This window comes from Notolepis coatsorum (assembly GCF_963971535.1).
Source record: "Notolepis coatsorum genome assembly, chromosome: 14".
NCBI lineage: Eukaryota > Metazoa > Chordata > Actinopteri > Aulopiformes > Paralepididae > Notolepis > Notolepis coatsorum.
Window position 1 is genome coordinate 28,912,325 of NC_140178.1, and position 25,746 is coordinate 28,938,070.

The following is a 25,746-nucleotide window of genomic DNA, read 5'->3' on the forward strand; positions in this document are numbered from 1 at the left end:
GCCATGACGTCAGCACAGTTAGCTTAGCATGTTAGCTTAGCATGTTAGCTTAGCATATTAGCTTCGTTAGCTTCAACCTAGCGCGCGTAAGCCGTCAGACCGCGCACCCTTGTGACGTCACAACCGGCGATCGCTTTAGCCATTAGCGCGGCTAAGTAGCATTAGCTTAGCTATACCCCATGATCCCATAAAAACGTTCCCAACGACCCGTTCCGCCGCGCGGGCCGTCCCCTCGCAACGTTAATACAATACCACATACCCCACAACAGAATCCTATTTCCCTCAAAACGCCAGTGTAGTGATCTAATTAGAAATATAAAAACATAATATCAAAACACTACGTTTGACCCCTCCGTCGTCATTTCCGGCGAGCTTAGAACGACTTCCGGGTCGGGTTTAGAAAATCCCGATCACCTTAAACATTACATAAATATTTTAACCGCCACGAATATGAAAACTTTTAAGTGCATTACATATCCCCGTAATCTCAAGACACTATCGATCGACCTTATACATTTGAATTACGTCTACTTTTCGCTCCGCATGCTCCGGTGTCCAGAGGCTAATACCACAGCTAACGGCTGCTGCGTTCGACGGGCCTCGGAAAACCGGCGTTCTTCTTAAAATTCCCTACGGCCAACCGGTGCCCTAAATTACACAATAACATAACTATACTCTCACACGTCCCACCAATCACTCCTAACCATAAACATTCGCCAAACATACATTCATACACGCTTCCTAACACAATTAAAAAGTACACAATTAAAAAATACAAAATCAGCATTCACGCACATTTCTGCCTCTCGAACGCCGCACGCGGCGCGACCGGCAAACATTTCATTAAGCACTATTTTGTTACCGCATGCCCGCCCGTGCCCAAGGCTAAAACCAGACCTACTCGTGCTAACTCTTCTACTGTAGAGAATACTATGCATCGGCGTGCTTCAGTCACTACTCTAAGAGACATACTACGCACGGTGTCTATCCCGGCTTAACTCTGAGCACGAATCTAAGACATGTTCCTATCCCCTTACTTGTTCCGACCGGCAACGGCGCTCCGTTCATAGTGCTAACATTTTTACTATAAAATATACTACGCCGGTGATTACAGAGCCGCCCTCCCCAGCCAGAATATTCAATTTAATTTACCCTTACATCATGATTACATGAGGTTAAATTCTTTAGTTTCTTTCCCCAACCCCTTGTTGTTCGAACTGAGCAGCCCATTCTTCTTCCACACTCACCTCTCTGTAACTACTTCCAGTTACTTTGAAGACGATCGACCAGTTGTTCTCCTCGTCGACCGGCGTGTAGGCTGATGAGTGAAGGGAAAAAATCTCGTCCAGGGCCGCCACTGGTTCACGGGTAACACGGCACCAAAATGAAGTGGATTCCCAGGCTGTTTTGGTTCTGCTCTGCTTCAGAACCTGTTGGTTAGTACTCTCGGCGTTGTGTCTCAATACTTTAAAGCTGGGAATCACTTCTCTTCAAACTGACTGAGCAGGCAGAAAGGCAGCAGGAATTAAGGAGGAAAGATAGTTTAACAGTTGTTTAATCAAAGTCTGAGAGTGTATACAAATTACAATAAGAAGATGCTATGGTTGTTGATCACAAACACTATGCCGTAAGATGATAACAACCAGACTAATATCACAGTATAAAGATAAATTGTTGCTGGTCTTTGTTGTCCTGGCTGACAAAACAAAGCAGTCTGTTTTCAATATAAAGATAAATTGTTGCTGGTCTTTGTGTTGTCCTGGCTGACAAAACAAAGCAGTCTGTTTTCCCTCCAAAAGTCCTTTTGTTCTCGTTCTGCCTTGGCCTCCTTGGGTGAGATGGTGGAGATGGTGAGAGAGGTCTTGTCCTGTGTGGGTTTGGTTGGTTCCAGAGTGTTCTTCGGTTGTTTCCTTGAGTCCCCTCCTCCCACCATCACACCCATTATTATAGCCCAGGCCGTGTCTCGGAGTTGATGACATCATCACATTAGTTCCTCCAATCACAGGACTGCTTAAGCTGGCATTTGAAAATAGGGGTTTGGCTTATAGGCCAAACTCTCACATTACTAACAGAGAATATTTTCCCTATAAAATTACTTAAACATTACCTGACTTGTTAATACTTTGATGAATCAAAGTTTATATTGATTACCTAAACACAGATATATTTCTTTATTACTAAGTCTGTTTGACTTTCAGAACATATATCTAACAAATCTAATCTTTCTGTTAGCTTAATAGAATACATTTTAATACCATTTAGAACATTGCTTAACAGATTGCAGAATGTGTAACAATCAATTAATCATACTGAACATTAATTGAAAATAGCACAGACACATTAACTAATTGTAGACATTTTAGTATGACCAAACACTAATTATATTTTAACTTACTTATTAACAATATACTAGGAAATAGTTAGTTTGGAGATCTCCTGTGTGTGTGTGTGTGTGTGTGTGAATGTGTGTGAATGTGTGTGTGACTATGTGTGGGTATGTGAGTGTCTGTGTGTCTCTGTGTGTGTCTCTGTGTGTGTCTCTGTGTGTGTCTCTGTGTGTGTGAGTGTGTGTGAGTGTGTGTGTGTGGATGTGTATTCGAAAAAGTGTGTGTGTGTGGATCTCTGTGTGTCTGTCTGTGTCCCCAAGCCGTAAGCAGCTGATAACACTTCTTTGATGTAACAGTTGTTTCACTGTGTGTGTGTGTGGATGTGTATGTGTGTGTGTGAGTATGTGAGTGTCTGTGTGTGTGTGTGTGTGGATGTGTATGTGAAAATGTGTGTGACAGGATACTCCAGCGAGATAACATGTCCAAGTGACCTTTTGTCTTTGTTTGATCTTCCCCCTAAAGGGAGTAGTCTTACCCCAGCTGCCACTATGCCATTGTCACCCCAGGAGGGCATTTGCACAATCAGTTTATGTAACCACACACAGACAATCTATGACTTATTGTTTTGAGGCCCAAATATTTCTACACATTTAGTTAATCATGAGTCTATGTTTGGGAATTTACTACAAGAGCTTTAACCGTTTCTGCTACCGCAGTAAATTGCCGCCTTGCTTGTGATGAACCCCCGTGCCTGGGTTATTGCTGTCCGTTTCCAGCCAAGAATGTTTCGTGTGTGCTATTTCTCGTGTTAAATTTTTTATTAAATTTTTTTGTCCACTTTTTCTCCTCCTGTTTTTCTGTGTTTTTCTGCAATCTGTTAATACAATTTTCATTCAATCAATCACCGTGCAGATTGATTGATTGAATGGAAATTTTATAACAGATTGCAGAATGGGTACAATACAGTACGGCTCAATACACACAATTGTTAAGGGGATGCAGACCAGAGAAAGACTTTCGTCTTGTTTACATCAGGGTCCCCATTTTCAATTCATAATGAATTGTAAGTAAGGGTGCAACTTGCTCCGTGCAATCCATTCTTTGTGGATCTAGCCCAATTTAGTTGCAATAATTATGCTAATTTTCTCCCTTATCCATGATGATATCCACAGAAATAGCCAATATTATACATATATATGATAATTATATATATATGAATTATGAAGTAACCAACGGATGTACATATGGTGTATGTATAATATTCTAAACAAGTACGCACAAAAGCAAAAAACATGGAAACGTAACAAACCAAATAAAAGAAAGATGGTTAACCACAAAGTCGTTTTGACCAGCAAATAATATTTGGTGTTTTGGCAAAATGTACAGGTGCTGTAGAGAGCTCCAGCTGTACAATATCCCGGTAAGAGAACATTCCCTCACAGACCATTCTCCTCACCAGTGAGTGTGGTGGTTTCCAGCGACAAGCTTGTAGAAAAAAAGGAGAATCCGCACACTCCGGCTCCAGATGAAATGACAAGTTGTGATTCCGTGAGCAGCACCTCACTGAGACCTCCCACGGTGTGTGTAGTGTACTCACTCCTTCATTAAGTTCCAGCGACAAGGTACCATTCTATCTTGTTTAGAGCTTCAGAGTGTTGTACAAGGTAAGTTCTATCAAAAATGTCTAAGGTCTGAAACGATTTTTGAACGAGAGCCACACATGAACGTGTTTGGTGTAAATTAGGCTACCTGTACTAACCACCAGGTAAATTAGGCTACCTGTACTAACAGCCAGGTAAATTGGGCTACCTGTACTAACCACCTGGTAAATTAGGCTACCTGTACTAACAGCCAGGTAAATTGGGCTACCTGTACTAACCACCGGGTAAATTAGGCTACCTGTACTAACAGCCAGGTAAATTGGGCTACCTGTACTAACCACCTGGTAAATTAGGCTGCCTGTACTAACCACCAATACTTAAGTACTGTTTTTGGGGGTTTGTACTTTACTTGAGTATTATTAGGTTTCTATACTTGTACTGAGTAAATTACATTTCAGAGAATAAAAAGATACTTTTTACTCCTTACATTTAAAATGCAGACCTACAAAGTACAAAGTACAAATCTCGCAGGTCCAACAATTTTAATTAGTATATTAATTTCTCTGGCCAAACTAACGTTAACGTTATTAATCCTGCGGCCGCGCTTTATTTAAAAACAGCCAATCAAATCCCCATCAATGGAAAATGTACCCGCCCATACCCATGCTGATTAATCCTTGTGCAAGAGTAGAAAGCAGGGGGGCGCTCCAGTAGCACACCACATAGCGCGCTGAGTCGCGAAGCGGTCGCCCGGGGTTCGATTCCCTGACCCAGTGGCCATATGCCGCATGTCTTCCCCTTTTCTCCTCCCACTTCACCCTCTCTCCTCTGTCGGTCCTGCGTGGCCGCTGTTGGTCCTGCGTTGACCAAAAAAGCAGAAAATACTATAAATAAAATCTTTAATTTTTTTTTAAAGAGTAGAAAGCAGGAATCTTTGATTAAACACCTGCTATCATTTACATTTACATTTACATTTAGTCATTTAGCTGACGCTTTTATCCAAAGCGACTTACAAGTTCTGTACGACAAGCCATCAGGAAGAGCACAACTCTATCAGCTGAGTAACAATGTTCATCAAAGTGTTGAGTGCTACAGTGTAGGTTAGTTTATTAGGACAAGTGCATGACAGTATGGTTAGTTAGGGTTAGATTTTTTTTTTTTTTTTTTTTTTTTTTTAATTCAGATAATGGTTGAAGAAGTGAGTCTTTAGTCGACGGCGAAAGATTGGACGTGTTTCGGCTGTCCTAACTGGGGTGGGTAGTTCATTCCACCATTGTGGGGCAAGGACTGAGAATAGGCGACTTCTCTTTGATGACCCTCCCGGAGCTTGGATAGGAGTAGGTCTGAGGCGGCCAGAAGATGCAGAGCGTAGGGGTCTTGAGGGTGTGTAGTTAGAGACCATTGACCGGAGGTAGGCGGGAGCAGTTCCCTTTGCCGCACGGTATGCTAGGTCAAGGGCCTTGAAGCGGATTCGTGCAGCAATGGGGAGCCAGTGCAGGTCCCTAAGAAGTGGGGTGACATGGGCCGACTTCGGTAGGTTTGAGATCAGGCGGGCCGCTGCGTTCTGAATGAGTTGAAGAGGCTTAGTGGCAGTGGCCGGGAGGCCAGCGAGCAGTGCGTTGCAGTAGTCGAGGCGGGAGATGACTGTTGATTGGACGAGGAGTTGGGTGGCTTCTTTTGTCAGGAAGGGGCGTATCCTTCTGACGTTGCTCAGGAGGAATCGGCAGGTTCTGGTTGTCGGTGCGATGTGAGCAGAGAAGTTCAACTGGTCGTCGAGGACAACACCAAGGTTCTTGGCGGTCGGGGACGCGGTCACAGCTGCATTCTCGACTGTGATGGAAAGGTCGGTCAGGGGGGAGGATTTGGCCGGCAGGTGGAGCAATTCTGTTTTGCTTAGGTTCAGTTTGAGGTGGTTGGTCGTCATCCAGGCGGAGATGTCGGACAGACAGGCCGAGATCCGCTCAGAGACGTGGATATCTGAGGGAGGGAAGGAGAGGAAGAGTTGAGTATCGTCGGCATAACAGTGGTAGGAGAAGCCATGAGACGTGATAATGTTACCCAGTGATTTAGTGTAGAGGGAGAAGAGAAGGGGTCCTAAAACCGAGCCCTGGGGGACACCCGTCCGCAGGGGGCGGGTGGCCGACAGGGTCCCTCTCCATGACACTTGGTAGGAGCGGTCATTGAGGTATGATGACAACCATGTCAGCGCAGAGCCAGCCACTCCCATTCCTGCGAGGGCCGCGAGGAGGATCTGGTGGTTGACTGTGTCGAAGGCTGCAGATAGATCTAGGAGAATCAGGACAGAGGAGAGGCCTTTCGCTTTTGCTAAGTGAAGTGCCTCTGTGACCGCAATGAGGGCTGTCTCTGTGGAGTGACCAGTCCTGAAGCCTGACTGATTAGGGTCTAGGAGGTCATTCTGTAAGAGATAAGCAGTAAGTTGGTTGGATACAGCACGTTCAAGTGTTTTAGAAAGGAAGGAGAGAAGAGAGACAGGACGGTAGTTGCCTATGACGGTAGGGTTCAGGGATGGTTTTTTTATGAGGGGCGTGACTCTGGCTTGTTTTAGGGAGGTGGGGACCACCCCCGAGTTGAGTGAGGAGTTGATGGTTGCAGTTAGGAATGGGAGGATGTCTGGTGCTATGGACTGGAGGAGTGGGGAAGGTAGCCGGTCCAGCTGGCATGTAGTCGGACGGTTCGACGTTACCAGTGTCAGGGTCTCGGCTTCTGTAATGGGAGAGAAAGATGACAGAGTGAAGGATGAGGTTCTCGATTCAGCATTTGGAATGGGTGGGGGTTGGGAGAAGGAGCTGCGGATGTTCTCCACTTTTTCCTCAAAGAAGATCGCAAAGTCTTCGGCAGAGAAAGATGAGGGAGGGGGGGGTGGGGGGGGAGTGAGGAGGGAGGACATGGTAGCATGCAGTTTGCGAAGATTCTTGGCAGAGGCCTCGATCCTATGGTGAAAGAAAGAAGCTTTGGCATTAGTAATGGTTTTGGAGAATGTTAACAAGAGGTTGTGATATGTGTCGATGTCAGCAGTGAGGCGTGACTTTCTATACTTCCTTTCAGCTGCTCTCAGGACCTGTCTTTGTTCTCTCACTGGATCTGTCAGCCATGGACTGGGTGGGGAACGGCGGGCAGGTTTCTCAACGAGGGGACAGAGCTTGTCGAAGGAGGTTGCAAGGGCTGAGAGGAGGGTGGAGGTTGCCATCTCTGTGGAGAGAGCAGAGAAGGTGTCACTCAAAGGTAGAGTGGATAGTATGTCAGAGGAGAGGGTGGAGGGGGATAGGGAGGGCAGGTTGCGTCTGAGTGAGACGGTTTGAGTTGGGGTGAAGACCTTTCGGTTAAGCATGAGAGTTAGTGAGAAGGATATGAAGGAATGGTCAGATACATGTAGGGGAGTTACCGTGGTGTTAATGATGCTGGAGTTACGTGAAAATATGAGATCCAAGGAGTTGCCTGCTTTGTGGGTGGGAGGCATGGCAGTGGGAGTCAGGTCAAATGATTGTAGGAGGGAGACTACTATGACTGACTGAGATGAGTCAGGCAGGTTGAAGTCGCCCAATAGAAGGAGAGGGGTACCATCTTCCGGTAAGGAGCTTAGAAGCATGTCCAGCTCATCTGTGAAGTGATCGAGCGGACCTGGAGGGCGGTAGAGTGTAACAATGGTGAGATTGAAAGGATTAGAGACAGATACTGCATGATATTCAAAAGAGGAGAGTGACAGTGCTGGGAGGGGTGTTACGTTTGTAGTCCATGAAGGAGATGTCATGAGGCCAGTGCCTCCACCCCGCCTGGAAGGTCGAGGTGTGTGAGTGAAGTTATAGTTTGTAGATAATGCTGCAGAAGAATAGACGGTCAGAAATAAAGTTTTTACTTTTACTTTTTTGTACTCAAGTACATTTAAAAGTAGAAACTTTTTTACTTTTACTCAAGTGTGTTGTTAGCCATGATACTCTGACTTTTACTTGAGTAAGAGTTTGAGACGGTACCCATACTTTCACTTAATTTGGAACAAAGGAACTGAGTTAGCCTCAGTAGCTTCGAGACGCATTACCCAGTTGCCTAGCAACGGTGTCCTCACAACCCAGAGACCACACACTCACAAGTTCCATTTGAAGGCTGTTATACGTTAGATTAGATTAGGTTAGATTCAAATGTATTATTCTACAGCACAAGTACAGTACACCGAAAATAAGTTTGGTATCCAACCAGAGTGCACATAATAGCAGTAGTGTGCAATAGTAATATACAATGTACAGGTGATTAAACTGGGTATAAAAATATATAAATTAGTACTACTGAGTATAGTGCTATCAGATGTACAGAGTTGTGGTATTAATATGTACAGTGATACAGGTATAAAGACAATAATGGTAGTAGTCATACTGGCCAGCAGCGTAACTAGTAAGAGTAGGTAAGGGATATGTACAGATATAGATATAGTATCCAGTAAGAATAAATATATATTGACAATATATTGTATGTAGGTATAAATTGAGTAGGCAACAGAGTTAAAAGTTCAAGTTCGTACAGTATGGGTAACAGAGCATAGGGTATAGGCTGTTACTGAGTCTGCATGACTTGGAACGAAGGTTCCTGTAGCGTCTCCCGGAGGGGAGGAGGGCAAACAGTCTGTGATTGGGATGAGACGTGTGCTTGACAATGCTGCATGACTTCCTCAGAAACCGTTTGTGATGGATAGACTCAATTGCAGGACGTGATATACCGGTTTTCACCACCCTCTGCAGTGCATTCGCGGTATGGCCATTCTGGGTATGGCCGTTCTCTAACAGCTAGCCACAACTTCAGCGTATCTTTCCGTATCTCTCTCACATGCCTCACAGTCAGAGCGAACACACCCACACACACACACACACAGATACAGTGGCTCACAATGAACAAACTGTGCCTTTACAAGCGTTTCTATCACGCATAATTTATCCACATTGTGGACATTTGCATTTCAATCCAGGGCATTCGCTTTGCCAATCCATGGCCCTGCTAGCGGGCGGGGCCCGTTTAGAATGAAACGGGTGAAGCACAGCAAAGGCCGCCTATGCACGAGCCACAGTGTTTCAACTCGTGCCGTCGCCTGCCGTACCATGATGTGCGAAGTAATGGGCAGAGGACCGAGGTCAACCCAGAGCTGTATCCAACTCCGCTGTGCACCGCATGTTTGTGTGAGAGAGTGCATTTACAAAGGGAGTCCTTCACCCCAGAGAGACCTTTATCAACAAAAGGCATAAAAGCATCCATAACATGGAAAATAAATATATAAATAACTGCAGGCGTTAGCATCAGAGCAGAAGAACAGTGTAATGTGTGTAATGGCTGCAGAAAATAAAACTGTGTGGTGAAGGTGTACTACTATCAATACCAACAGCTATCAGACCAATACTTGGATAGGTACTAATTAACAATGGCTGCCACAGATGAACTGAGCAGCACAATGGTATCTGATGATGGAGAAGTTGTTTTTATCTCAGTTACATCACAAAATGTGTGTTGATGGAATATAGTATATCAGTCAATAATGATCAATGTCAAACAGAGGTGCAGTACTTGGTGTCGGTAGGTACTCAAAACAAGTATCCCTATGTTGTAGGAGAAGTGTGTAGGAAGTGTTTCTAGTTCTAATAACAACAGTGTTGTAATATTAATTTATTATTTAAAATATTAATTATAGGCCTTAGCCTTTATAGCTGACATGAATAACAGCAATAATGTATCCCTGGGTTCTATAGCAACGTTAAGAGTAATTGAGATTAATATGCACAACAAGTATTCAGAGGGAGGGGATCTGGGGGAGATAGCATGAACCGTGTTATGCTCTCCCAGTGAAACTCCTAGCTGTCAGGTGCAAAGAAGCGGCTGGCAACTCCACATGTATCAGAGGAATTATGCGGTAGTATACACCCTCCCCAGACTGACAGTAGGGCAGCGCAACAACCAGGAAGGCAATTGAGATAACGATCATCATCTGAGCCTCATGTTCTCCTGGGCCTCCTCTGTTGAGTCCAACAGATAATTAGACTGTCTGATATAGATTTGGGGGGTCACATTACAACACAGATTTCAAGATAGCTGGAGGTGAGGGTCTTGATTGGCTTGAAACTGTTCTCAGCTCAGCTCTTTTTCATCTTTATCGTTGGAATTCCTGTTGTATGAATGGCCTTAAACATTTACCTTTCCCCTCCGGCTTCAGATAGGATTTCTTTGTTTACCCAACATTTTCCCATGGGAATGAGAGCGGGTTTGGAGTTCAATGCTAAGTGGGAGTCATTATGCATTCCTATGTATAGCAACAGCATGTAGACAGCAGACCCGGCAGATTAGCAATTAGTCTGAATGACTGGCACCCTGTTGCCCTCACTCCCATAATGAGCTAAATGCTTTGAGAAGCATGCTAGGAAATTAATCTGTAGCGACCATGACAGAGAAATACCCTGACAGCGCCCTCAAACACCTAGAGAGAAATAACTCGTATGTGAGAAAGCTTTTAGTTGACTATAGCTCAGCATTCAACACCATAGTCTCCACCAGACTCAACACCAAACTCAGGAACCTAGGACTCAACCCCAACCGGGATTCTAGACTTCCTGTCAGACCGTTGCCAGGTGATGGGACCCAACACCTCAGCCCCTCTGACCCTCAACACAGGAGCCCCCTCAGGGCTATGTCCTGAGCCCCCTCATCTACTTGCTGTGTACACCCACGATTGTGTAGCCAGGCACAGCTCCAACGTGGTGATTAAGTTTGCCGATGACACAACGGTTATCAGGCCCAATCACCAAGAATTACCAAATGGCCAGGGGTGTAAAAAGTACCCAGAAATTATAGTGAAAGTATGGGTACTGTCTCAAAATCTTACTCAAGTAAAAGTCAGAGTATCTGGCTAAAAACACACTTGAGTAAAAGTAAAAAGGTTTATACTTTTAAATGTACTTAAGTACTAAAAAGCATTTTTTTCTGACTGTCTATTCTTCTGATAGCAGGTGTTTAATCAAAGATCCCCGCTTTCTAGTCTTGCACAACGACCAATCAGCATGGGTATGGGCTAGGGATGTCCGATATTATCGGCCGATATTGGCATTAAAATGTGATATCGGAAATGATCGGTATCGGTTTAAAAAATATATATATATATATTTCTTTTTAACCTTTATTTACCCAGGCAAGCAAGTAAGAACACATTCTGATATTTTTTTATTGTCAAAAGTATGCATAATGTTGTGTTAATTCCACGACAAGAGATATGTAATGTTAATTACCTGAAATTATTCCGTTTTTTTATCGGTTGTTATCGGTATCGGAAATGAAGAGTTGGACAATATCGGTATATCGGTATCGGTAAAAAAGCCAATATCGAGCATCCCTAGTATGGGCGGGTTAATTTTCCATTGATGGGGATTTGATTGGCTGTTTTTAAATAAAGTGCATCCGCAAGATTAATAACGTTAACATTAGTTCGGCCAGAGAAACAAATAATATACTAATTAAAATCGTTGGACCTGCGAGATTTGTACTTTGAACTTTCTCTGATATGTAATTGAGTAAAAGTACAAGTATACAAACCTAATAATACTTGAGTAAAGTACAAATCCCCAAAAATAGTACGTTTGTAACAAAGTACAATTACTCAATTACTTTACACCCCTGCAAATGGCCTACGGGAGAAGAGATTGACAACTTGGCAAAATGGTGCAAGGTGAACAACGTCTCTCTCTACATTGACAAGACCAAGGATCTGAGTGAAGAGCTGGTTGTGGACTACAGGAGAGGGGGAGAAGGGCTGGACGGACCCCATCAACATCAACAGGTCTGCTGTGGAGAGAGTGAGCAGCTTCAAGCTTCAAATTATTTTCGGTAAATCTTAACACTTTCAGTGCCAGCAGGGGTTGCACGATTTAGTGCTTGAATGCCCACCATCCACTTCAATGTTAGCGTTAATAACGCCTAATCTATGTTTTAAATTATGGCTGTGTCTAATCTGCCCGTCGCTTCATTTCCGTTTTATAGCATTTTGAAAAGCCCTCGTTTTCAAGGAAAATATAAATATTCCATGATAATCGCCCTTTACCGGAATATTCTATCTAGAATACACAAAAATGTTGTCATATTTCGGCCTATTTATGAATCGATTTCAAATAAACGCTAGATTATCGATAGTATATGTGTACGTATGCACGCTATATAGGCAATCTGAAAAATCTATTCTCTGATTTCCTCAAAGCGATCGCGCACAGACAGACACATCACACATAGGGCGAACGCTGAGATCTCAGCGAATACAACTCTGATTATCCCAAGACTTGTAAAATACATTCCTTACCTCAGATCAGATGTTCTCCAAAAAGATCATTCCAATTCCTGATCGCCATTCCAAAAATCGATCGCTTTTATTGATCCAACGCTACATACTGTATTATGTATTCCACGCTGTTCTGAGGGTGCATTACCATCTGGGAGACGATAGGGGGCGGTTTTTTCACATCTGAGCTCCTACAGGGGCTGCATACCAACGGGAGACTCGGTTGATGAAATATGAATTCAGAACGCTAATAAAATAATAAAACGCTAATTGTCGTGGTGGGCATTCAGGCATTGGGCTGATAAAACGTGTTATGTCGTTTTGGGCATTGAAAGTGTTAAAAACATCGGTAAAAATGAAAATATAAACTTTGACTGCTGTTTTGATAGGGTTAAGGTCTTCAGTCTTGGCTACATTTGAAAAAGAAACACAACATTAAAACCTCTTAACATCCAAGGGCCCACATGTGGGCCCTCTTGAGGACGATTCACGACGCGCCACTTTGCCGACCTCTAGCGGCTCGGGTGTGCATTTATTTTAATACAATATATATAGAATTAAAGCCCTATTTATTTCCTGTCGATTGCCGTTTCAGGCGACAAAATCCGTTCAGCGGTTCTCGAGTTACATGCCGATATGTGAGGTGTGCGCCAAAGTACACATTACCACCCCCGACTCCCGGGCTCTAGCTCCATCAATCATTTGGCGATCTCGAAAATCTTTGGACAGGGTTGTAGTAGCCAATGAGTGTGGCTTTCCAATGATACCCCATGTGGGGATCTAATACGGTCTGTATTGATCGATTTATTATAAAAACTGCAGGGTCCCCCAATTGGGGGACCTTACAGCTTAACAGGTTAATGTAGACCTTTTTTGTCCCGTCAGCTCTTTAACTGCCAGAGTGGAGTGGACTCAACCTTGATGACTTGGACTTGGACTCAGACTCAAACTAGGGTAATGGGGACTCGACTCGGAATTGACTCTTCTTTGGTGACTCTGACTTGGACTCGGACTCGAACACTGGGGACTCAAGACTCGACTCGGACTTGAGATTTAGTGACTTGACTACAACACTGGCTGTAACAGAATATGGAAGTGACAATGAAGCTTTTTACAAGCTGTTTAGTGTATACATCTTCATATCCAAAATACAAATATCCCTATGTACATGAATAAACACAATATTCTGAAAACGATCTGTTTCCCATGCTTAGATGCACTTTTTGAAAGGAAAAAAAGCTACTTAAATCATCTGACCGGAGAGATACTACAATGAACCATAATAATTTAGTCTGAAGTGTGAAAAATGTACCTTTAATAATGTACAATTACAGTACCTGTGTTATGCTTGTGTGAATAGTTTGTTCTGTCTAAGCACGCGTGACATAACAGTAGAAATGATTTGTGCTAAAGACACTGTATACATTTACCCATATCATTTCTACCGGCAGTAGAGTGAACTGATGATTAGCTTTGACTACAGACTTAACATCAGGCAGTCAGGCACATAACTGTCTCGTGAAACCGCTGTACTGCATATGTGATGCACAATATGAATAATACACTCTATAATAATTGCACTGTTGAGACCCATGACATGAAACAGACATTGTACTCCTATAGATGCCTTTAGCATAACAAGAAAAACAAATATACCGTGATATATATAGTTACTGTCCAAAATGCAACCCTGTGGGGTCCACGGACCTGCCGGCGAGTCCAGCTGCAGTTATGTTACTCTTTTTAGAACACAAAAAATTGTGTGTTGGATGAAATTGTACCTTTCCCCCCCTGATTCCCAAGATTTGGAAGAACACATTTCTGAAGCCAAAGAGATTGTTCATTATTGTTTTATTGTGTTTTATTGTGTTTTATTTTTTATATTACATTTTCGTTTTTATTTTTATTTAGCATGTATAGTGGCATAACTAATTTATACATTCATATGACTTAACTGTAGCATAGATATTCCGATAAAAAAAAAAGATGTATATCACTTAATTTTGCAATATAGTGTTGAGGTTATACATGCATTATTACACAATTAAACCAGGCAAACCTAAAACAGGAAAGAATGGCTTCAACTCCACTGGGTTAATAGGATGATATGATATGTGTCACCCGCCCCTAGCTCTGCATTATCAAATGCAGCAGAAAATGTGCCATAATCTCACGGGTGATTACTTCTTTGTGACTGGTTGTTATTTCCATAAAACACCCCTGAGGTTTCAGATAAACTGTGTTAATCACCAGGATACTATAAGCAATAGAGTTGTTCCAGCGCTGTTGGACCATTTTTATCCACTTTTTTTTGCAGTCCTCACAGAATGGCACAGACGTAAACACATGTACATATCGGCGAACAAGTAAATACAAAGAGAAACAACCACCCACCCACCGACACCTGACCCCCCCCACCCGACCACTTTGCAGCTTCATAAATCCTCTGAATATTTATGCAAATCTGAGATAATGGACCATTCATGCCAGTATCTCTCATATCCCTCAGATTTGCTAATGTGCCAGATATTGTCTGAATGAGACATATGAGAAGTCCTCAGCATAGCCAAGCCCATCAGCCAATCAAAATACAGACTGGCGTCTGGTTTAAAGATTAGATTAGATTAGAGTAAATTTATTGTCATTGCACAAGTACAAATCAAATCAGTTGAAATGTTTTTAATCTGTCAATGTGTGACCCTTCCTTTTGTACACGTTTGTATGGGTTTACCCCATTAAGATAAGATATTCTTTTATTGATCCTCTTGGGAAAATTCAGGCGTCATAACAGTATGGGGGAGGGGGAGGGAAGGTACAAGTATGGGCAGGGTAATAGTAGAAATACACAAAATATAGGCGATACAAGTAAATATGAACATAAAAATATGAGAAAATAAACAGTGTAAAGTAAACAAAGGTGCAGATGAGGATCTTTATGCCCTATCGGTTATAGTATACGTTACATAGTATAGTATTATATAATTCAATAACGTAATTATCTAGCAGTACAAGCTTGTACCATAGAACAGAATTCAAACAGTCAGACTAGACACTGCAAATCAAATACTCAAGGTCCAGTAATGGCAATATCAAACTTACCTTTAAAAGTGTTAAAGGTCCCCTATTGTTCACTATTGGGGCAATTTTACACAATTCCTGTGAGTCTATGGAACACATCTGTAAGGTTTCTTTCAATAAAATTCATTGTTTTGTATTTTTAATCAAGTACTTTGGTGCACCACTTTCTCCCCTTCCAAAGTACAAGCTGTTTTTGGCCTCCGCCCATACTCGCAATGCGCTTTGATTGACAGTCACCCACCTGCACTAGCAGATACGCTAGGATGGAGGAACATTTTCAAAGCGCACACTCACCCGCTCCGTCTCTGGGTGTGTGTGTGTGTGTGTGTGTGCGTGTGTGTGTGTGTGTGTGTGTGTGTGTGTGTGTGTGTGTGTGTGTGTGTGTGTGTGTGTGTGTGTGTGTGTGTGTGTGTGTGTGTGTGTGTGTGTGTGTGTGTGTGTGTGTGTGTGTGTGTGTGTGTGTGTGTGTGTGTGTGTGTGTGTGTGTGTGTGTGTGTGTGCGTGCGTGTATGTGCGTGTACATGACGTAAGTTGGGGCGAGTCTGTGTCTATGAGACGAGACGAGAGAAGCGCTGCCGTTCGAGTGTGTGTGTGTGTGTGTGTGTGTGTGTGTGTGTGTGTGTGTGTGTGTGTGTGTCTGTGAGAGGGAGAGACAAGGGGAGAGAAGCGCTCTCAGCCACGGCTGAGTCTCCTGAACGGCAGCGTGTAGTCCAAAAACTGCCACTGCCCTGGTTCATTGCTTGTGGAGCACGATATCATTAGGAAACGATCAGGAACACTGTCGAACACTTTTGAGGAAGTGCTGACAGTAGACAGCTGAATGTGGGCAACTCTGCTGTCGAAACCGCTTCCGCATTATTTCCACTCGCTGCTTGGTTTTGCTCATACTTTCAACGTTATGCTAACTCCTCCAATCACAGTTGATTGTGGGCAGGCGGTGGCAGATCAGAAATCTTACACATCACAGATCGAGTCAATTCAGAATGGCTTGTTTCAGTGGGGGGCGTTGTTGTCTCAGCTGAATTGCAGAAATGGGACGTGGTACAGATTTCACATTTAGTCAGTAGGGTTGCCACCCGTCCCTTAAAATATGGAATCGTCCCGTAATTGGAAACTAAAAGACGCGTTCCGTATTGAACTGATACGGGACGCCCTTTGTCCCGTATTTTAAGGTTGCCAGTTTAGTGAGAGAAATGAGCCAGCCGACCTACAAAAACAAGCCAAAAACAAGCAAAAGTGTGTCCAAAAGTTGCGGAAAATAAACAGACTTGGCAACTCTGGTATGATGGGCGTGCGCTCAGCAGCTCACCGACCAATGAGAATTAGAGTTCTGTGCCGTTGTGCCAATCCTCTGTCTGTGCGCTGCGTGATTTCTTTTCGAAGACGCTTTGAAAATGTCTACAGCAGACACCACTCCACCGCGTCCTAAAAAGACAAAACGCCTCCAGAAGTACAGACCTGAGTGGGAACTGGCCTGGTTTGATAGCGTCAGTGGAGATGTTTACAAAGCAAACTGCATTAGTATGTAGGCGTGTGTTTTCTGTGGCGCATGGTGGACTGACTGACATCAGACAGCATGCATCAGGAGAACAACATTCCCAAAATATAAGAATGCAAAAAAAGGACCCAAGCACAGGTGTCACAGTTCTTCATGACTGAAACATCTCCTGAGATTGATTCGGTATGGGATATTACATCTTATTTATCTGGTTGTGTTTTTAACTAGATGTCAGTATTTCTATTTACCTGCCCTGGCAGCCCGGAGCCTACTCTTCTTTGCACTTTATTTTTTATTAATCTTTTAATTTGGGTCACACAAGTGTTTCATTGTATTATTGTCCTCTTTCAGTAAAAGTGTTCCCAGGCTTTGTTTTTACAGCATTTTATATGCATACAGTATTATGCTCAAGTTGAGGCTATAGTTCAGCCAATTTATTTAAACAATGTTAAATGCAAATACAGCACTTTAAACTTTAAGTATGACTAAATGCTTTCTTGACTATATATAGTAACTGTTCCAAAATGCATAGATAGCTCTTTTTAATATAAATGTCATAGATTGTTTTATTTAGATTTCATAGATTTCTATGCATTTCAGGAGTTTGGGGGGCTGGCTCCCCAAAATAATTAAATAACATAACCCTAACCCTAACCCTAACCCTAACCCTAAAACCGAAATAAAGTAAAAAAATAAATAGTGACAAAATCCGCCCATTTTCGCCCCAAAAAACGCCCCAAAACCGCCCAAATTCTTTTCTCGCGTGCACTACGCGCACACTCGATGATAGGTGTCCCTTATTTCTATTGGTCAAAGGTGGCAACCCTAGTGTTGGTACAACCCCACATTGCTTGAAAACAATGCAAAACACTGGAAAAGGCCATTTTTACAATAGGGGACCTTTAAAAGGTTCAAATTATTTTGGTAGAAAATGAATAAAAAGCTTGCCTAGGTCACCAAATGTGCTAGGTCTGGGCCTGTAAACTCACGTTATTAACTGCTGCGATTGTGGCTGCAATTCTGAATGGCTCGTTTCAAGGGGGAGGGTTCTCAGTTCACAGATGAACTGCAGAAAAGGCACAATGCACATATTTCACATATTCAGAGTTGGGACTACCCCTCTTTGTGTAAAAACAAAACACAGGAAAAAGGCAACTTTCACAACCACGTCAAAGTCATAAAAGGCCATGCTACCTCAGATACTACACATAAAATGTTTCAGAAAACAAACTCACAATATGTTAGCAAGGCATTTTAGTCAAATGTGGTGATTTTCAGTTGACACAGTTTCAGATACACTGCTAATGGCACGAATTGGCAGGAAACAACTACCAATTTCTTTCAGTAACGGTTAAAGATTATGAAAAAAGGGGGGCGCTCGGATTTTTGTGTCAAGGCAAAAATAACTCTGAACCCAGTCCACAATGTAAAATATACTGGCGCCAGTCATAGTCATAGTCAGTCAGTCATAGTCCTTGCTATGGCAACAGCTACCATCAGATGAGGCCTTTTATCCTTAATCTCTTTCGCTAATCTTCAGCAAAAAGGCAGTATCGATCAACCAAGGACGCAGACATGAGGTGGCCATTAGCTATTGTGGCTTTACGTGTGTATCTTCCAGAAGCACTTGTTGAGTGGTCAATCCCCAGTGCAGAAGATAAGATAAGATATTCCTTGGGGAAATGTGTGCGTCATAGCAGCACAGGGGAGGGAGGAGGGGAGGTACAGGTATGGGCAGAGAAACGGTTCCATCTCCACCCATCAGTTGATGAAAGAAGCATGTAGACGAAAAGACAGGTTGCACGGAGGAAGCCTGCCTCCCCTGTGCCGCCATGAGCTAAGAGCTAAGAGTTCAGGACCCCCGGCCTAGAAGATAGGATCTGAAAGATGCTGGTCTAATGGGGCCCTGTATAAGCTGCTTAATGTGGAGGGGCAGAACAGTGCATGATATATTTACATTTACATTTAGTCATTTAGCTGACGCTTTTATCCAAAGCGACTTAAAAGTTCTGTACGACAAGTCACCAGGAAGGGTACAATTCTTACATCAAACAGTGCTGAAACTTGGGTGCTGCAGTGATAGTAGTAAAGACATATTAGTATAGTAGGAAGAGTGCATAGTATAAGACAGTAAGAAGGTTAGTGTTTTTTTATTTATTTTATTTATTCATTTCAGATATTGATTGAAGAAGTATATTTTTAGTCAACGGCGAAAGATTGATCAGGTTTCGGCTGTCCTGTGGTGGGATATAATGCATGATATGCATGATGAATATGTGAAATCCACATTTTCTTCTTGTTTTGTGTCTTGACAGTTCTCACGGCAAATGTTTGTGCTTCTACCTCTAGATTATGATTAAGATATGACAAACCGTTGAGACATATCAGTTGTCCTGATAAATTACTCCTAGAAATAAGTCTTTGAATAAAGCTTTGGCTTAAAAAGTTCTCTCTTAATTCTCTCTGTTATTATTAAATCACAAAACTCTGCTCAGCTATATTGATCAGTACTGACATCACGCTCAGGCTCAATTGGAAGTGTGGCCAATGCTCGTATGGCATGTCCTTTTATTCCTTGTTCAATAAGAGAAAAGAAATATACATATAATAAGGTGGGAGTAGTCCTTTTCTGCAACAAGAAAACAACTAATCTTGTTGTCTTGTCATGTGAGTCCCTTTATTTGGTTCCATTTGATTTATTGCACTGACCTCTGGGTATTCTCCCTCCTCTGGTTGCTATGGCGTTGGGTAGTGGTAAATGTAATGTCTGAAATAACATCATCAAGAAATAGAGGAGATATTGAACAATGAGTTATGGGCCGATGTGACAAAGAAATTACACAGCTCTCAGACGTCTCACAAAGAGACGTAGATTCCTCATTATCTCCTATATTGTCTTTCATTGTTTAAACTACTTCAGACTTAGGTGTTATTTTCTCTCTCGGGTGAAACACAAAAAGGCTGAGAGCTAGTTGTCAGCTCTTCAGCTGCCTCCATCGAGGTGACAATAACCTCTGTGTTATTCTTTCTGCTGTGGTTTTCCAATACTGTCAGACAGGATGCATGAATTCCTATGTTGGCAGAGGTGATAGGCATGTTATATTTCTCATTTCAAGTATTTCTCTGTGTAAGAGATGACATTCTATTTGTTTGAAATAGTGAAATAGTTCTTTGTTTTTATATATATGAAATAGTTCTTTGTTTTTATATACATTAAATAGTTCTTTGTTTTTATATACATGAAATGGTTCTTTGTTTTTATATACATGAAATAGTTCTTTGCCCCTTTGAGGTGTGAGATCTCACATGTGAGATAGAATCTTGAGAACTGAATACAATAGAACCAAGGATTTCACTGTAATGTACATGTACTTTATACGTGACAAATAAAAGAAAACTTGAACTCGAACTTGAACTGAACATTCTAATGATATAACGGATGAGTCGGTGGGCCTGACCCTTTAGCTCAGCTGGTTAGTGCGACCGCCTGTGGATCCTATGGTTCCAGGTTCAAATCCACTCTGTTACATCGGTGACGGTGGTGGGATCTCACTGCCCTATGAATCTTTATCCAGGTTCACGTAGCAATGGATCTCAGTGCTTTAACCCTGGGAAAGTGCATGTGTGGACAAAAGGATGCACTTCTCGGGAGGGAGAGGGGGGGGGGTGACTGTAAACGACGGATGAGTCGGTCCCAGTCAACCAGCGCTTGCTAATGGGTCTGACCATATAGCTCAGCTGTGCGATCACCTGTGGATCCTATGGTCCCAGGTTCAAATCCACTCGGTTACACAATGTCTACTGGCCACTGAAACCTATCCGGTTCTAAAGATACCAGCATTCCAACTAAACATTCCAAAGGAAACGTGTTGGCTACACCAGAAAGGGTGAAAGGCTTTTTTTTATTAAAATTTTTTTAACTATTGTTTCAATGGGAGGCAGCAGCTGGTAGTTTGTTCAAGAATCGAGTCCCATATACGTCATCAGCGGTACCACTATATGTTTACCAAGCGTGAGACTCCATGGCCATAATATATTATATGAAGGCCACTCCAAAGCCTTTTGAGCTTCCTTAAGCTCACTCTCATCTCACACAGACCCGTATTTACATTCACACACACAGACACACACTCACTCAGTATCAAAGCGCGCTGTACAGTATGTGCTCACAGCTCAGTACTTGTTACAGAGAGTGCCCGGTTGCTAATGAAATGTCAATTATTAGCCCCGGCAGTGGGAACACACACTGTTTAATTTGCCTGAGAAGTCAATAGGCACAAAGGCAGGCCAAACACGACACACACGCTGTAGCTGAGTCAATCCCCACTCTGCCACCTTTTCCTTACCTCGGCTTGATCGTTTCCTGTCTGACACATGTCCCCTTCGCCCAATAAGCCAGTAGGATGTAGAAAATATCAACTGAGTCATGACTGATTATAAAATATCTATATAGATTTATTTCTCCCTCACGGTTTCTTTTGTAAACATCAGAAAACACGCCCCTGGTGAAAAATACTGTTATGTCTATGCCTCATTTCGGGTTTATTTTTCCCCCTTCCTGATATCTGCCAACAGCGCTGCCAGGTGCAAACTGCTCCGCGAGCCAAATTGCACATCTATGGGCGTGTCTGCGCTAGTATATCATCCGTGCAATATCTTTAGTGAATCGGATGCAAAGACGGAGCAGATACCCTGCATTGTGTTTTTTTGGGTGAAGTGCCCCTTTAATGAAAAGTTCAAACCTACCTAGAAAATATCTACTGTTCTTTAACTCCTTTGTCTTTCTCCTCACAGGACAGATGGATTGGAGCTGAGGCTGACTCAAAGAGAGCCCCCCAGGAGCAACACCTCTGAGCAACACATCCCGGAGATGGCAGATGAGATGTGGGAGAACAGTAGCTCTCCTGGCCTTCCCCTGTTCCTGCTCTTATTCAATGACACCCTCCTCAATGACACGCTGTTCAACTCCACGAACGGCACCAACGCCACTGGCAGTCCTGAGACCTGCTCCGCGGTCCTCATCCCCCTCATGTACATCATCGTCTGTATCATCGGCCTGGGCGGCAACACTCTGGTCATTCACATTGTGCTGCACTACTCCAAGACAGAGTCTGTCACCAACATCTACATCCTGAACCTCGCCTTAGCCGATGAGCTGTTCATGCTCAGCCTGCCTTTCCTGGCTGTCCAGAACACCCTCCAGTCTTGGCCCTTTGGCTCCTTCATGTGTCGCCTGGTCATGACCGTGGACTCCATCAACCAGTTCACAAGCATCTTCTGCCTGACAGTGATGAGCATTGACCGTTACCTAGCCGTGGTCCATCCCATTCGCTCCTCCAGGTGGCGCCGTCCTCAGATGGCCAAGGTGGTGAATGGCACAGTGTGGGTGCTCTCCTTCCTGGTGGTCCTGCCCGTGGTCATCTTTGCCAACGCAAAGGCGGGCAGCACCTGCAACATCGCTTGGCCGAAACCGCCGGAGATCTGGAAGGCCTCCTTCATCATCTACACGTCCACGGTGGGATTCTTCTGCCCGCTCTTCATCATCTGCCTCTGCTATCTGCTCATCGTCTTCAAAGTCCGCAGCTCAGGCAAGAAGGTCCACGCCACCTCCACCAAACGCAGGAAGTCGGAGCGGAAGGTCACGCGCATGGTGGTGATCGTGGTGGCCGTGTTTGTCTTCTGCTGGCTGCCCTTCTACGCTCTCAACATCATCAACCTGCTGGTGCGTCTCCCCAATGAGTACGTCTGTCTCTACTACTTTGTCGTGGTGCTGGGCTACGCCAACAGCTGCGCCAACCCCATCGTCTACGGCTTCCTGTCGGACAACTTCAAGAGGGGCTTTCGCAAGGCCCTCTGTCGCTCCTCACGGAGGGTGGACAACCACGAGCCCATGGAGCGGCAGCGGCGGCGGGAGGAGGAGGAGGAGGAGGAGCGAGGGCAGGTCCTGATGCCGAGGGAGAACCTGCGAAGAGCAATGCGGCACGAGGAAGAGGAGGACGAGGAGGAGGAGGAGGACGTCACAGTGATGACGGAGATCTGCAGGATCGCCCAGAACGGCAACAGTTGCTTGCAGCTGCAGAGTTCTCGAGCCCCGATGTTGGAGAAGGGAGCGGCTCCGGGGTCAGAGCTACCCTCTCCGGAGACGAGAGCCAGAGCGGGTGATGCCTGTGGGAAAGACTCAGGCTCTGCGCCCACGTCGACCATGCCGTTGCTCCTTAGCGGAGCCAAGAACGGGAGCGGTAAACCTCTTCCAGAGGAGCCGGTGGAAAAGGGCACCTCACTGGAGATAAGTTACCTGTAATGTAAAATACTGTAGGTCTCTGAGGGTCTGGATTTATGTTACTTGAAGTGAACTCACAGTATTAATGTGTAATATAAACAGACACAAGATACAAGATTGACTGCCTGTATTCAACTGTCCACAACCACACTCGCATACAACGAAGCAAAGAACCTGTCACCAAGTCAAGTAGACATTGTTGCATTTCTGATCAATGGACGAAAAGAAACATCAAGTCACAAATGCATTTTTGTGTTACAGTTATCTGACCGGTAATCAAGTGTACATATTATTTTAAATAGACTTGTGAGTTTCAAATGTTCATATATAGCATACTATATTGACCATATTCACACAGCGGCCATGTCATGCTCAGGATGGGATTCCCCAACTATGACCCATAAACAAATGCCATACTTTTACAGATTACAGGTTTTATAAGGACCTCTTAAAAACATTGACAGCACTGCCGGGTTTCCCATGCCTTTCATAAAGTGTATTATTTTAAATGAACACAAGCTGCCTGTCTTGTCTACCTGTCTGTCTGTCGTCGAGCTATGACATGGGTAAATACACATACTATGGCCATTAAGACAATGTCTTGAATGTGTGACATAAGATGGATAAGTAGGCTATACATTGACCATGCCGGCTTGTACGGAAGAATGACAAGTGTGCTTGTGAGAGGCAACTGCACCGTGTTTGAACATTGAGAAAACGGCGACAAAAGACATTTCTTCAAGCAAAGATTCTTTCAGCGCTGTTTTACATTTGTGTCGTTCACACTTCATTCTCTTTCAGAGATTCAATGGCAACCGGTCACAGCCGAGCGTTGCTGGTTCCCAGCTGTATGTGCACCGCTACGCTTTATATCACAGCCGGGCAAAATAAACACAGACTGAAAAATTTACTTTAGATCCCCCAGGCGACGGTGTGTCATGTCATTTCATGTTACTCACTCAGAAGCATTTTACATTACCTAAACATAAAATCTAGGCCATTTTGTCAAACAGTTACCCCAAAGTTGTTGAAATGGTCCAACTTCTCAACGTTTAAATGGAGAGTCTGTCTGTTTTACCGGGGGGGGGGGGGGGGGCTGACACCTTGATTAGAATGTGACATTTGTTATTTTCACTCCAAGTCGCATTCGATTCGTCACGGCAGCGGCCAGTAAACAGGCAGACTCTCTGTTGAAACTGAGAGAAGTTGGACCATTTCAACAACTTTGTGGTAAACGTTTGACAAATAAGTGGCCCCGGACATTCTGTGTTAGTATTAATATAAAATGTTTCTGAGTAAGTAAAATGTAATGACATGGTGATAAAGTTCATTTCTAATTTCAGTCTAATGTTAATTTGCCCGGCTGTGGTATGAAGCAATCAAAGCGTGGCGTAAATATACAGCCAGGAACCAGCAAAGCAAAGCAGAACAGATTGTATGTATTGTCAATTTCACTGTATTTCATGCATCACTGTTGGGGGGGGGGGGGTTCTCCCATTCACCCCAACTCAGCAACTCAGCCCATCTCTGTGATTTAGAAGAAGCTAAAGAAGCAACCCTTTTTCCTGAAAAGGTTACAGAGTGCAGGTTTGACCCTTCCAGGTGTATTGTCGTACACCTGAAAGGGTTAAGCACTGGTTCTATAGGCAGCTACTTGGGTACCATACATACATCCGTGTGGGGTGCAGGGGTGGGATGCGTTGATGTAACACTGTTGTACTATAATATTCCCTGTTATTAAATATGTTTTTGAGATCCAAAATTCTGTTCAATAAGCATGTGTTTAATATCCTTGCAAAGGATCAACCCTGTCTACAGTAGATACACAGCTCTCAGTGGGGTTCTTTAAAAGCTCTTTGACTTTAAAAGGTCTTTGACTCTTTGGTTCTTTGAGCATCTGCCATCACCCTTCACCTAACTGTAACTGTACAATGGATTATCGACGAAACCTTACTTGGTCCCAAGAAGAGGGTCTCGTGTATTATTGGGTTAGGACATTTACTGTAGGGGAGAACGGGGGACGTTGTCACACTTTTTACTCTAGTGTGAATTGCTCATCATCAAAACATCTTTCAATAGTCATTCCTACATTAAATTGAAGCTTAAGATGTTGGCTTGAAATGTGTATCCCTCTCATTTTCCAACGTATTGTAACAAAGAGTTAATCACCTATCAAAGACACTGACACATTGTGACAACCAACCCCATCATGGGGATGGTTGTCACACACTATGGGGTTGGTTGTCACCATGTGTTTTAATGGGAAACATCTTAAAAAGAAGACAAGAAGGCAGAACAAAATTTTAAAGTTTAATTGCATTGACAAGTTGACAAATACATAACTTAATGCATCTTAACATGAACATAAACAGGAAACACATCTTTAGGCCATCCTATATGTAGCAGGGTGGATTATCCCTGCTTTATGGGAGTGGTTGTACACGGCCACCTGGTAGCGAAAACGCAGCAGAGCTGAGTCCAGCTGGGTCCCCGACTGTAGGCCAGGAATGTTGAAATGGAGGTCGAGCAGCAGGAGTGGATGGGGCCTAGGATTCACTGACCTAGGAATGGTAGGCTGGTCCTTCTTGCCCTCCAGGGCGATCAGCAGTAGCTCCCCACACACCCACACTTCCCCCAATACTTCCTGAGCC

The 25,746-nt window shown here is 43.6% G+C and overlaps 1 protein-coding gene across 1 annotated transcript in view; it reads left to right on the forward strand.

Annotated features, from left to right (window-relative positions):
* Positions 1–24,125, forward strand: part of LOC311241246 (somatostatin receptor 3) — a 52,812-nt gene extending 28,687 nt beyond the window's left edge. Inside the window, exon 2 of the mRNA XM_084330006.1 lies at positions 21,610–24,125. Within this exon, the coding sequence (XP_084186132.1) occupies positions 21,686–23,116 (1,431 nt within the window). The 5' untranslated portion in view covers positions 21,610–21,685 and the 3' untranslated portion in view covers positions 23,117–24,125. The remainder of the gene's footprint in view (positions 1–21,609) is intronic.
* The last annotated feature ends 1,621 nt before the right edge of the window (positions 24,126–25,746 follow it).